The sequence below is a fragment of the Mastomys coucha genome, unplaced genomic scaffold, assembly GCF_008632895.1.
Source record: "Mastomys coucha isolate ucsf_1 unplaced genomic scaffold, UCSF_Mcou_1 pScaffold1, whole genome shotgun sequence".
In the NCBI taxonomy this organism is placed as follows: domain Eukaryota; kingdom Metazoa; phylum Chordata; class Mammalia; order Rodentia; family Muridae; genus Mastomys; species Mastomys coucha.
Window position 1 is genome coordinate 19,957,971 of NW_022196891.1, and position 13,932 is coordinate 19,971,902.

Consider the following 13,932-nt stretch of genomic DNA (forward strand, 5'->3'; position numbering starts at 1 on the left):
TACTGATTACTAAATGGGTGACTCATATATTTAAATGACCCTTGAGAGGTGCAGACGCAGCCATCTCTGAGTGTGCAGCAGGAAGAGTAGAAGTGCATGTATAATTTGTTTTCAGTTAATCAAAATTCCATTAAAGGAACAATAACTACCAAGTACAGTGGCTGGTACACTTCTAGTTTGTAACATGTTATGAAGGATTAGGGTCTAGTTTTGTCACTAAATGTTCCTACTTCAGTACAAAGATTATTATAATCATTTTTCTAGATACATATAAAGACGACAAAGCAAATTCATTAATACTATGAGAGCTGAGACCTAAACACATAAGCTAGTAATCCCTTGTGTTAACTCCTAGCCCATGACAAACAAATAGTTGCAGTATGCTCTGTGAGCAAGAAAGGAATTATGGTCATCTTCTGTGAGTATGTTTCAACCAGTTTGCATAGTGGAATGAAAGAAAGACTTCATGCTGGGCTTGGGGAGTCGCTAAGCATTGAGATCACTTGCGATGTTAGCATGAGAACTGGAGTTAGGCTCCCCAACACCTAAGTAAATAGGAGGTGAGCTTGATCGTGATCTTTTCCTGCCACAGACTCAGAGACTGCTGTTTCTGCACCTCTCAATGGTCATTTAACTACATGAGCTGACATTTAGTAGTCAGTAGAAGTTAAAGAGAAAAACTGGGCATAATAATACGACAAAATTCCAGCCACAGAAGGTGGAAAAGAGATCTTCGTAGAAAGCTGATTAGCAAGACTAGCCATATCAGTGTGTTCTGGGTTTGACTGAGAGACCCAACATCAAGGAATGAAGTGAAAAAGTAATTTAGGTTTATTCCTGATATTAACCTTGGACTGCCACATATACACACTCATGCATACACAAAATCCAAAAAAAAAAAAAAAAAGGAATTCCTTGACTACTAAAAGTGATTATGGGGATCAAAATTTATATACATTTTTGTTTGGTTATTTCTCTAGGTAGATCAAGTGAGTTAAAATTTAAGCCATGCTTTATGAGGTAACTTGACCATGTATTTTTATTATCTAGGACCTTGCAAAAACAAATCCCTGGTCCCCATCTTATAGACATAGAACAAGACTCTCCAGGTATAGGTCTACATATCTGTGCTTCAACTAGCATTTCAAGTGATCAGAAAACACTTTTGATCAAACACTGCTCCCTGCGTGCATATCTATTCTCTACTTATTCCCTATAATCATCTATTATCTGTATCATATATCTATCACCTCTTTGTACTTTATCATCTAATATTATGACCTACTCACCATTTTCTACCCATCTATTAATCTTTTATTCCTACCACACGTTATTTATATGCCAATTATCTACCACATAACATATCTATCATATATATCATCTATATTTCTAACATCTCTTATCAATCCATTTTTATGATCTGTCTACCTACCATCTATCTATCTATCTATCTATCTATCTATCTATCTATCTATCTATCATCAATCTAATCTGTTTGTAATCTATCAGTCTATCATATACCTTTCATTATCTTCTGACATCTATTTATTACCTATCTATTCTCTATCCATCACATAAAATCTGTGTCTTAACATTGCTATTGCTTTGATGAAACATCGTTACCAAAAGCGATTTGTGGAGGAAAATGATTTATTTTCCTCATAGTACAATATAATATCTCATCATCAAAGTGGTGAGGACAGGGACTCACAAAGGGCAAGAGCCAGGAGGCAGGTACTATTGCAGAGGGCACAGAGAGATGTGCTATTCACTGGCTTTCTCAGGCTGCTTTCTTGTAGAATCTAGGATCACCACCCCAGGCATGGCATTACCCATCACTGGATAGGCCCACCCCCATCAATCAGAAATTATGAAAATATCCTACAAGCTTATGAAGGCAATTTCTAAATTGAGGTCCCCTCCTCTCAAAGGACTCTAACTGATGTCAAGTTCACATAAAACTCTCTAACACACTATTATCATTTCTCTATCATCTATCATCTACTATCAAACTATCACCAGTTATTCTCTAACCTATTTTAACACCTATGTCTCACCCACTATCTATCCTTTTATGCAATATGTAATTTTTCTGTCAACTACTATTTGCTGTTATTCAACTTTCTATCTATCTATCTATCTATCTATCTATCTATCTATCTATCTATCTATCATATGTCTATTATCTATCCATAAATATATATATACTATATTGCTGAGTAAACATACCTCACTAGCTGTCAGAAATTAGTTCTTATGAGACTATATCTAGAAGGGCTGTAGCTCACCTTTAGCACAAGGTTGACATGAACAATACTCATGATTGGAACATGTTTTGAGATCTGGATCACCTAAATCCTAAGTCTGTGAGTGAGGGGAATCTAAGTTTAAATTTGGCTCCTCTATACTGTACCATAAATTATATGATTAAAATTCTAATACACAGTTTACTTAATTGTCAAAACAGAAACAGATATTCATCTGAGAATATGTCAGGAAACAGACATTGTGAGAAAAAAAATGTTTTCTTTAGATAAAATGTAATATTTTTGTTATATAAAGTAACAAAGAGATGGCTGAATAAACTATCTAAAAGAGGATATGGCAATGACCTAAAATGATTGGTGCTTTTATGTCACAATCTTACCCAGTTACAGAAATTTGTACTTATATTCTAATCATTTAATACACTAACTAGACAAATAAGGACAATAAAATAGATTGTATTTTCTCGTGAACTCTCTCCAATAGTTTATGGTTCACTTTGCCAAAGACACATAGACACTGATCATTTCTTTAAGGGAATCTGCCACGGAAACTGTAAATTTGCACCTGTGCAGAATGACTGTTATCCCAATCAGCTTGCATCAGAATGCTAATTAAAAAGTGTACAGAGGAGACCATTTTTATATAAAGGTACCCCAGTGAAGCATCAGGCTGCCTCTCAAATTTTGCTATTCAGCACTTCATAATCTCAGTTTAAAATTTTTACATTTCCATAGAGTTTGGAATTAAGCTAACTTAGTGAGTTCATTTTCACCTTTTAATATTCGAATCATTCAGAGAGTGTGTAAATGAAACAGCTCATCTCTTTGCTTTCCATAGTCCCATTTACCACAAAGACTGCAAATCCACAGAATCCCGTCCTCCATGATTCTGAAATGCAAGCCTCAATAATAATTAACCTTCTTTTACTGGCAACTAAATTGTCATTAAACCAGATAATGTTTTAATTAAGAAGATTAACCTGAGGTTACAGAGAGAGAACTCTGCATCTCCTTTGTGCTGAGTTGCTAATGATAGGGTATTTTATGAGCACCAAATCGTGCTGAATTAAATAAAATCCAAATATATTTGTTTGGGGTAAGTGTTTCATCAGTAAATCTGATCATGCTGAGTTTTGCTGTACCGGTTTTTAAATCTAGCTTAATTTAACAGCGATTTAATATGAACTCAGCATTATCTCGATTTCTAAAGTGACACTTTCTGAAAGTTTATTGTATGCAAGCAAACTGAACCTGCATTTGTTATGAGAAAGCTAATGATCATTTAGAACTGGGATAGATAGAGAGTAAATATGAAAATTAAGTGGCATGCTCAAAGAGACATTAAGCTACTGTGTGAGTAGCACAAGGGACTAAACTGTCTTTTTTGAAGCTGATGTCTTAAGTATATGTGTGGTTATCTCAAATAAAAGCCACACCCAGACAAGGGTCCTTTCTCTTAGCTTTGACTACAAACATGCCTGTTCACTCTATAAAAATATATGTGGATTTGCGGGCATGTCATGCATGCGACCTGAAAAGTATATGTGTATGTGTGTAGACAACAAGGTGCAACCTCAATGTCATCCTCAGAAACACAGTTCACATCCCACATCCTTGTAAACAAGTCACTCATTGTCCGGAGCTCCCAAGGAGGCTATGGTGTCTACCCGATGAATCTCAGAGATCTTCCTATGTCTATCTCCCCACTGCTGATCACAAGCTTGGGAACACCAAGGATTCTCTTTCTGGATAATACAATGATTCTCATAGTCAGGTCCTGATGCACAAGGGGTTATCTCCCTTAACGATGAGCTATCTCCTTAGAACCAGGTTTTAATATTAATACTCCCATTGACAATCAGTGCCCTGTCTGTAAGTTTATTATATGTTAATATAGTGATACTCCCTGTTGTCTGTATCTGCAAGTGGTGCAAATGGGCACGTATCAGTATTTAGGAAAGAACGGCAGATGTTTAAGTGTTCTGAGTTTCTATAAAAGTAAAAGTTGATGTCTAGGATCATTATTTAAGTTATTTCCCTCTCCTAAAATAGCTGTGACTTATCAAAAAGATGTATTTTTAAAATTGTGTTTATAGGTTTGTGTATATATATATATATGTACATGCATGTGCATGTAGGTATCTGCAGCATCCAGACAATGACATCAAATTCCCTGGAGCTGGATTTACAGACAGTTGCAAGGTAAGCAAGCTGGATGCCAGGAACAGAACATTGGTCCTCTGTAAGAGCAGCAAGTGCTCTTAACTGCTGAGAGATTTGCCTACCTCATAGCTATACCTTTAAAAATTCACTTAAACTTTAGGTTCAGTGCTTATCCATTCTTATAAAATAAGTGAATGCAATGAAGATTAAATGAGGAAAAGTTCTAGTCTCCCTCAAAACAAAATTTTTTTCGACCCTCAATTAACAGACACACAGTACCATAACCAATGGAACCACAATTTATTACATGATAATATATCTATAATTATTTTGTATCTGAGTTCCTGGTGACAAATTTTAATTTTCTTAAATATTTATATTTCTCCAATATGAGTCTCAATGTTTTTACATGGTGAGACCCAAGATTGTCTATAGCTGAGGGGTTAATTAGAAGACACAGGTAAGCAAATTATTTTAAAAATAAAAATCAAGCGCAATTCCCATTCTTGAGAAATGAATCACTGTGTTATCTCTTTCTCAGGGCTGATCTGATTCCATTTTGCACTGAACAGCTGTGCATGCCTTTTATACTAGTTCTCTACCTTTTCTGTAATCACTAGACAAGATTTCACCATTGTTAAATTAAACAAGGAAAGAATTAAACAGAAGAGAATTCTCAGTTTATCTAAAGTGTAAAAAGGGTTGGTATATAGTTTACGGGCTCAAACCCTCACCCACAAAAACCTGGCTGAACTCAACTTGTAACTGTGTGAAGGTCACACAATTTGATCTTACATATGATTAAAATGTCCTATGAATAGGAATCTTTTTTGGTATGCACTGACTGTTATTTTCTGAAGATCATTGATTTAGTGCCTACTAATCTCTATCCAGAGAATATCGCCAGGGCTTTCCACACTCAAACCTTGTCTTATTTTCTCTCTAAAATGTCCGAGTGTGGTGTTTAGGAAAAGAGCCTGGTAAGTGGTCGCCAACTCATCCCAGCCTCGCTGGGTTTCTACAGAAGACTGGGCTAACACATGTGGTATCATTTTCCTGTATTGTACATAGACAGTATAATAAACAAGTTCAAAGCCCATAGAGATTTTTGCACATGATAAAAACAAAGCAGATTTCTCCAAACCAGTGGCTCAAAGTCAGCTTCCTGGAGGTCAAGATGTTATGGTAAGGAAAATGGCTTGTCACCTCCCATAATGTTCTGAATTTGTGCCAGAGGGCACAAAGGGCAGAGATAACAGACTTCTCCTATAAGTTGTCCTCTGGCCTTCAAATATGTGCTGTGGTATACACTCTCCACCACAAAAATTAAAAACAGTTTTTTTGCTCTCTATAATTAAGACTTATATCTATAATTAAGATCTAAACTGTACAAAGAAGACTTTTAGAAGATGTTTGCATGATCATTGTATGAAGGGTCTCACTAAAACCTTCTTATAGTGGGGAAACGTGTTCTAAAAAAGAGTTTAACAGCAGAAGACCAGACCAAGTCAATCAACACTACAGCATGGATTTGTTGGGACCTCAAGACTCACCCTTGGTAGAGGAGCAATTGGCAGATGATGGCTACTAAAAAAGTAGAACCTTTATTTCTTCAGTCCTATGGTTATGACAGGTTTCCCAATCTCCAGTGGATAGCCTCACAATCATGAACACATGGGCAGCACTAATTAAACCCAATGGGTTTAATGAAGATGATACAAAGTTGTATAGGGTAATTGCTGGAACAGGGTTCTCTAGAACTTGTAGTCAGGTGGTAAGGGGTAGATATGATCAAAATGTATGACATACATCTATGACATTCTCAAAGACTAAGTGATCAACATTATTGTAATTTGTTTACGTAAATGAAATTTGATGTTCTACTTCTCTTTCATCCTAAGCGATAGAACATTGGCTTTTCAACTGACAGATGATTCATCCATATAATACACAAGATATTCTATCTACAAGCCTAAGATGGTTAAGCCAGAAAAATGGCTATAGTGCAAGCATAGGAATCTAAGGTTGAATCCCAAATTAAAGAAAACTTGGTCATAGCCATGGGTATCTAGCAGTATCAGCAAAGGCTGAGACAACCACAGTCCTGCAGTCTGCTTGTGAGCCAGCCCAGCTAATCTGGTGAGGTCAGGGTTCAGAAAGAGACTCTGTCTTAAAAAACAAGATGCATAATAATTGAAGAAGAATTGTGACATTTTACCTCTGAGTTCTATACAAATCTTTATACACATTCATGCATATAACATACAACCAATTCCACCCCCCCACCACCACCACCACCAAATAAAACTTGAAGCATTAAGGAGAGCCTGCACAGAAATCCAAATGCTTTCAACTGTATTTATGTCCTTGTTCTGGAGGCTTCATTCCACACTTAAAAAAATTTTGCTGTCTAGGCAAGATTTCCATGCTCTTCCTGCCCTATAAAACCTTTTTATCTAACGTATGTACTACTGGGTAGGACTCAACAACAGCATTGCATAAAACACATTCCATACCAGGTTCTGCCAAAATAATGCTGCTATTAATACGTTCACTAGTAAATTCTTTATGCTTATTCTGTTCTTTACCGGAGCCCTTTATGATTCATCTTTTCTGGACTAGAGATTCTTTATGCTCAGTCAATTTTTATGAGAGAATCAAAATACATAGTAACTTATAGTACATTAACTGCCCTAGTAAATCATCTGAAAGAAACTAAAAAATGTTGGAAACTTAGAACTCCTAACTTATTTAGCTATAGCATTTCTTCATCATATAACATCTGTTCACAACTCCAAGGATATACTTTGGAGAAGGCTTTGTCCTCACCTAGAGTCTGTCTTTTATCTCTTCCTATCCCCTTTTCAACTGAATATGTAAGAAAAAAATCAAGAATGAGCAACAGAAGGGAAGAAGTGCAATAATATGTCTCATGACTGTTATCATCTGTACAAGTTATCTGTGAACATATGTGTGTGTGTGTGTGTGTGTGTGTTCTTGTGTGCAGATGTATGCTGGTGCATCAGCATATGTATGCATTTGTATGGAGACAAGAGGCAATACCTTATAGTAATTTCTCTGGTGTTAGTCACATTAATTTTTATTTTTTGAGATAGGGTTTCTCATTGGCCTGGAGCTCACCATGAGATTTAGTTTATCTGGCCAGTAATCTCCAGGGGTCTACATTATCCACCTTTCCAGCACCAGGGTTACAAGTAAGCATTGCAAGCCTTGCTTTTTAATATGGATTCTAGAGGATCAAATTCACGTCTTCTGTTCGAAGAGCATGTGATTTATTGTTTGAGCAATAGCTCTGGCCCCACTTGTACCTATTTCTACTGACACTCTCCCTTGATTTCAGCTGACAAGCTTAGAATTGATAGCTTTGTTTGCAGATAGGAAACTTCTCTTTCAGAGGCACTTTTAAAAAGAATCAAGCATGTTGTCCATCAAGCCACCAACGTAGAGAGAAAGAACAAATAGCTCTTTCGCATTGCTTACCTTGGGATACGGGTACTGCTTTGCTTTGGGATACAGTGCTCCAGTAAACCGAGGTATAACCATGTTAGGCACCAAGGAGTCATTTATCATCAGGAAGGCAAGTCTCTCTCCATCAGGTGACCACCAGTGGGCGATATGAGAATGCAGAAGTTCTTCTAGAATAAATGAGTGTTATTTGAGATCGACTGTAGAGATGTGGGCTCAGTGACCCACAAACATCTGTCCTTGAAATTCTCATTGTGTATGAATATTACCTAGACAATATGCTACATATTATTCACTTCTCTGAGAAATCTTTATTTTTAAATTGCTAGTTGAACTCCAGAAAAAGCAGAAAGAAAGGAAGAATAGAATGCTACATCAAAGTTGGGGGTTTGGGGTAACATGGACTGAACACATGAAAGCATCATTTGAGAGAAAAGAATAGGACAACGAGTACTGACGGAGATACAGCTAAAACCATGAGCACTCATGATGCCATCCATCTCATTAGACAAGGTGGGTGCTGTCTATAATTGTTACACTCTTTTTAGCTCGAAATAAAGAGAATAAAACACACAGAAAAGCTTTTTCATATATAACATAAGATCAACTATGTTCATCAGAAATCTAATTTGTAGAAACCACATCAAAACTCTCAATGCTTTGCCTTCTGGCTCCTGTAGTATAAGGTCATTACAGCAGTTACACTGACAATCAGAAAGAAGTGAGTAAAACCAGGTTATTTTTTTTCACAGCTTCATCCTTCAGTGTCATCTTGGGCTGAGTGTGAATTTTAAATGCTGTTACCACTACTGCCCATGTGTCTATACTACATGGCTCTGTGTCTGGGAACAGCTTATTACTGTGCTCATAGTGGCTGCTTTTAGCTTATAGTATAGCAGATTCCTCTGAGGTATCCCATGTCTTCACCAATAGAAATGCTCTCTTTACAGATGAAGAATCCTCAACTAATTCTACCAAATATGTCATGTCTTTCCTTTATGGATTATGGAAGTGTAATTAATACTAGAAAAGAGATTCAGGAAATACACATTCAGATTAGGTGGTGTTTTGTGTATAGTGTGTGTGTGTGTGTGTGTGTGTGTGTGTGTGTGTGTGTATGAGTGTGTGTGTTGTGATGTGTTGTGGTGTGTTGTAAATTTTTTCCAGAAAGGAAATAAAGTATAGTGATCCATAGAGAGAGATGTAGTTGTTAGTCAACTGTCATTCTTGGTGCCCTGAAGTAATATGAAGGTAGAGGTGTAAGTTGCTGGAAGAACAAATACTTGTATCACCTTTTTTGTGACAAAAATAATAGTAATCATAAAGATTGCAAAACATGGTTGGTATAGGTCTAGGTTGACATAGGTATAGGTCTAAAAACCTAGAGAAATGTCATAGGAAAAAAAGAGAAGCTAGAAGAGATATGAACAAAGATGCAGAACATCAGGTTCCAGGGCATCACTGGAATAGTCCTTTCCTTGTGCAGTTGGGAAAAAGAGACAAGATCCAAGGAAAGTGCAGTAATCTTTGAATATTAAACAATTACCTTGACAATGAGTAATCAAATAAAAATGTAAGCCAAACTTCTCCCTTATAAACTGATTCCTTTCTGTTCCACTGAATATACACATCAACAATACAGTATGAAATGGAATGTATATATTCCTATACATGTGAGGGATTAAGCTGGAAGAGCAGAGGTGACTGGCTACACTAGAAGTCAGGAACTTTCTTCATGCCTTCAATTCAAATCCGTGGTCCAAATCTGTTCCTAAACATAGATTAGGAATAGATGCAGGTTTAAAGTGTAAGCAGGTCCCTGAGCACGGTACACATAAGAAAGCTGGAAGTAGATCATCACTGTACTATATCCTGACTCAGAAAGACATTGAAATTTAACATTAAACAGGTCCTACAATATGAAAGAATTTTGAAAAAAAAAATTCCATCTTTCAGGAACAAGCTTTGACCTGTAGATAATATGTAATAAATGTCTACTTGATTAGACATATGAGAAGCATAAAACCTAAAATTTAGAGTCAGGGAAATTAAGGGAAACTTTATCAGAAGGACTAAATATATGTAAAAATATTTATGAGGATGTTAAAGTAACAGCAATAGAACCACACACATAATCAATAATCGCATGGGCAATATAGCGTCTAGTGCATTAGTTAGCTTTCAGCTCCCACTTTACATGCAAAGGATTACCACCTTCATTTCAAATCGGTGGTCCAATTACCACCCTGTAGAATATAGCAAGGTATATGGAGGTAGACTGACTGCATAGGACCCTTACATTGAATGAAATGGCATCTGTGTGACAGACAAGCATTTGCTGTACATTTGCCGGTGAAGCAGCTATAAGAAATCTTACCAAACTATCTGTCATTGTCTTAATATCTCTGCTTCAGTGGTTCTAAACAAGCAAGCATTAATGTCAAGAGAAGGGCCACACGGTCACTCACTGTAGGAATCCGGTGGTCCCATCAACTATTCATATTTGTTTTAAGTTTCTGGAATGGTACATGGGATCATTTGTTCTGTAGAAATGTTGGAGTTTATTTATTTACTTATTTAACAGCATTGAAAACATGATAGACAAGGAGTGTAAAAGGTAATGTCCTGTTACTGGGAAACCTCATGGGGTAGCATGTTTAATGTCCTCCTAATTGTGAAGTTTTACTACCTAAAGGAACAATGACTCCAATTGGAACATATTAACAAGTCCATTCCTCTTAATTAGACACTGAAATTACTCCCGTAATCACTTTGAGCTCATTGTAATGGAAAAACAAAAGAGAAGAAAATCAGAAACCTAACAGAAAGTATAGTCACTTTGCATGAATTGATGATATAATTTATCTTCCCAAAATCAAGTAAATTGTTTCTCTGAAAAAAAAAAGAGGTGCTTAGAAATATGTTTTTGTCTCATAGTGTTGGTAAATAAATCAATGAAGACAGAAAGAAAGAACAAAAATAAAAAGAAAAACAAAATAACTTGACACCTCAGTAAATAAAATGCTTCTGATGCAACTTTCAGGACTTGAATTTACTTCCCGAGGGACCAAGTAAACCAAGGAAAAAATCCAGACACTCTTGCCCTGATGCTGGTAAGTTCCAGAGCTCTTACAGAGAGACGAGGGGAGAAGAGAAGAATATCCCTGGACTCTTGAGGTTTGTCGTTCCTGGTATATGCAGAACTAGTGTACAGCAAAAGACCCTGTCTCAATCAAGGTGGAAAGGAAGAACCAACATCTGCAATAAGAAGGGGATAAATAGCCAGGCAGTGGTGGTGCACACCTTCAATCCCAGCACTTAGGAGGCAGAGGCAGGCAGATTTCTGAGTTTGAGGCCAACCTAGTCTACAGAGTGAGTTCCAGGACAGCCAGGGCTATACAGAGAAACCCTGTCTCAAAATAACTAACTAACTAACTAACTAACTAACTAACTAACTAACTAAATAAATAAATAAATAAATACAAGTGTCATTAATGAAATGTCCTCAATAGAAATTCTGAAAAAGGCACCACTTATTTAATTGCACCTAACAGGGCATTTATTTAAGGAATGTGTCTCCCCATGCTAATTATATTGTTTATAAACAATTTTTTTAAAAAAAAATCACAGTGCATTCCAATTTAGTGTAGTTTGGCCTCTTTTCTGAAATTTTTATTTCTCTGACTTAAGAAATTTTACTCTAGAGCAGATGGAGATTGTACCATGTGTAGTTCTTTAGTCACAGACACCAAAAGACACACAGCCAGAAACATAAAGTGCTTCCAAAAATCTAAGATGCAATTATAGTATTCAGATTAACAAGTTCTTCTGAAAAGCCAGCTGGTTTTTGCCTACCTGTGATCAGTCTAAGCAGACTGGATTTCCTGAAGACACCACTAAAATCTCTGTTTTTGGTGTGTCCTACTTGTCAATATTCATGAGGGAATTGTCTGTCTTATGCCCTTCCCAGTTCCTTTTTCCTTCTCAGCTTTTGCAGTCTTCCTTTGGCTTAAGCCTCCAGTGGCATATCAATGAATCCAGCAGCTGTTTCCAAACTCATAGAAAACCCACATTGTTTGGAACCCCCTCTTATCTCTCTGTCTTCCATGTCTCTGTATCTGGATGTCTACTTGTCTGAATTTTACCTGCTTTTCAAATATATGTGTTTGCATTTTTGTTATGAATTGAAGGATTCTAAAACAAGAAAGAACCCATGCCCTATCCTTACATCGCAACCTAAGAACACACTGCTCTTCTTTTGAGATACACTGTTACTAAATATCTCCTGTGGCCTTGAACTCACTCTAGAGCAAAGATTTGTTTACTTTCAATTCTCCTGCCTCCGACTTCCACCTACAGGAGTGTCATCTGGCTTAAAAAATTTTCTTTTCTTTTATGTAACTAACCTGTATTTCCACCCCCAACATTCTTTAGCAAAGTCAAGCTTCACTCGAGAAAAGTGAAAATGTGATATGTGTCATTCTGCATCTCCCGAATATGGTGATTTAGATCAGAATTGATTTCTATGAAGTACAAAGAAGTAAACCTCTACTTCTAAGGGGCGTGCATCATCAGAGTTCACACACACGAACACCATACACACACACACACACACACACACACACACACGCACACACGCACACACATTCCATACACACACACACACACACCACATACACACACATACACACACACACACTCCATGCACACACACACACACACACACACACACACACACACACACACTGTGCAGATGTGTCACAGTTTATATATTGAAGGAAAGGAGAAGGAACTCCGTTGTAGATCCTACTCCAGTGTAGGAACTGATGGTAGTTTGGGGAAACAGAGAGACAATGGGAAGTGTTGTTTGGAAGAAATAAACAGTTGCCGAATCTACACTGCCAGTCCTTTGAAATGACTGTTAAGATAGGATTCCTGGAGGGAGAACTGAGTAATTCATGGACAGTGGCATTCAGAGCCTTTGTGTAAAGCAAACCCCAAAGAAATATAATGATGCAGGAGACAGAGGGACAAAGTTTAATCTGAATGGCAAAGCCTATCATTGCATAGATTCCTTTCTGCAAAGCCATCAAATCTGCAGTGGCATCAGACAAGAGTCTGTGACCTGTTTTCTTGCAACCTCTTCAGAGTCCACAACACTGTCCATGTTCAACTCAGATGTATGATATTCATTTGTTTATTATGTATATTTTTGATAATATATTTATATTATATTAATTTATTTATACTGTTTATGTCTATATTGTTATTTATATTCGATATCATCTTTTTATGTTCACATTGCTTTTTAACTTATTTTATTTGTAATTTACTTGCTGATATTTACATATACTTTTATATTTATTTATCATATTTTACATATTAACTACATATAATATTTTGGTTTATTTTGAGCTGTACAGATTTTGTATATTCCAAAATGGCCTTGAACTTACTTTGCAGCTGAGGATGACCTTGAACTTCTGATCTTTCTATCTCTACCTCTAGGATGCTGGGATTATAGACAGACAACATTGTGCCCTCTACAGGTGGTGCTGGTGGCCTATCCAAGAGTTTTTTTGTGTGTGGTAAGGAAGTACTGTGCCATGATAGTCTCATCCCTAGCTACTGTGTTGTGTTATCATACTAAGAAAAAGATTTGGGGTTGGCGAATATCTGTGCAAATAAAAGTACTTACCAAGACTGACGACTTATGTTTAGTCTTAAAAGTCTACATGGTACTCTGAGAGAAATAATTCATACCAATTATACTTTTACACACACACACATTAAATAAATGAATAAGTAAATAAAAAGTCTCCTGAAAATAATACTTTTTAAAAAAATTTTACCAAAATGGAATGGCTATAATTTCTATTCACTTTTTCATAAAAAGCTGCTAGCTCAGTTGTCTCAATCTGTATTCAAGGCAGAGAAATCTACACAAGCAACATTGAGTATTTACCTTGTTGGCTTAAAAATATTGCAATGTGTCCCACACCATAGCACACCAACA

At 36.5% G+C, this 13,932-nt stretch overlaps 1 protein-coding gene across 2 annotated transcripts in view; it reads right to left on the bottom strand.

Annotated features, from left to right (window-relative positions):
• Positions 1–13,932, bottom strand: part of Dpp10 (dipeptidyl peptidase like 10) — a 716,117-nt gene that overhangs the window by 88,059 nt on the left and 614,126 nt on the right. For both annotated transcript variants that reach the window (XM_031380842.1, XM_031380845.1), the window contains exon 9: positions 7,932–8,086. In XM_031380842.1, coding sequence (XP_031236702.1) covers positions 7,932–8,086 — 155 coding nt within the window. The remainder of the gene's footprint in view (positions 1–7,931; positions 8,087–13,932) is intronic.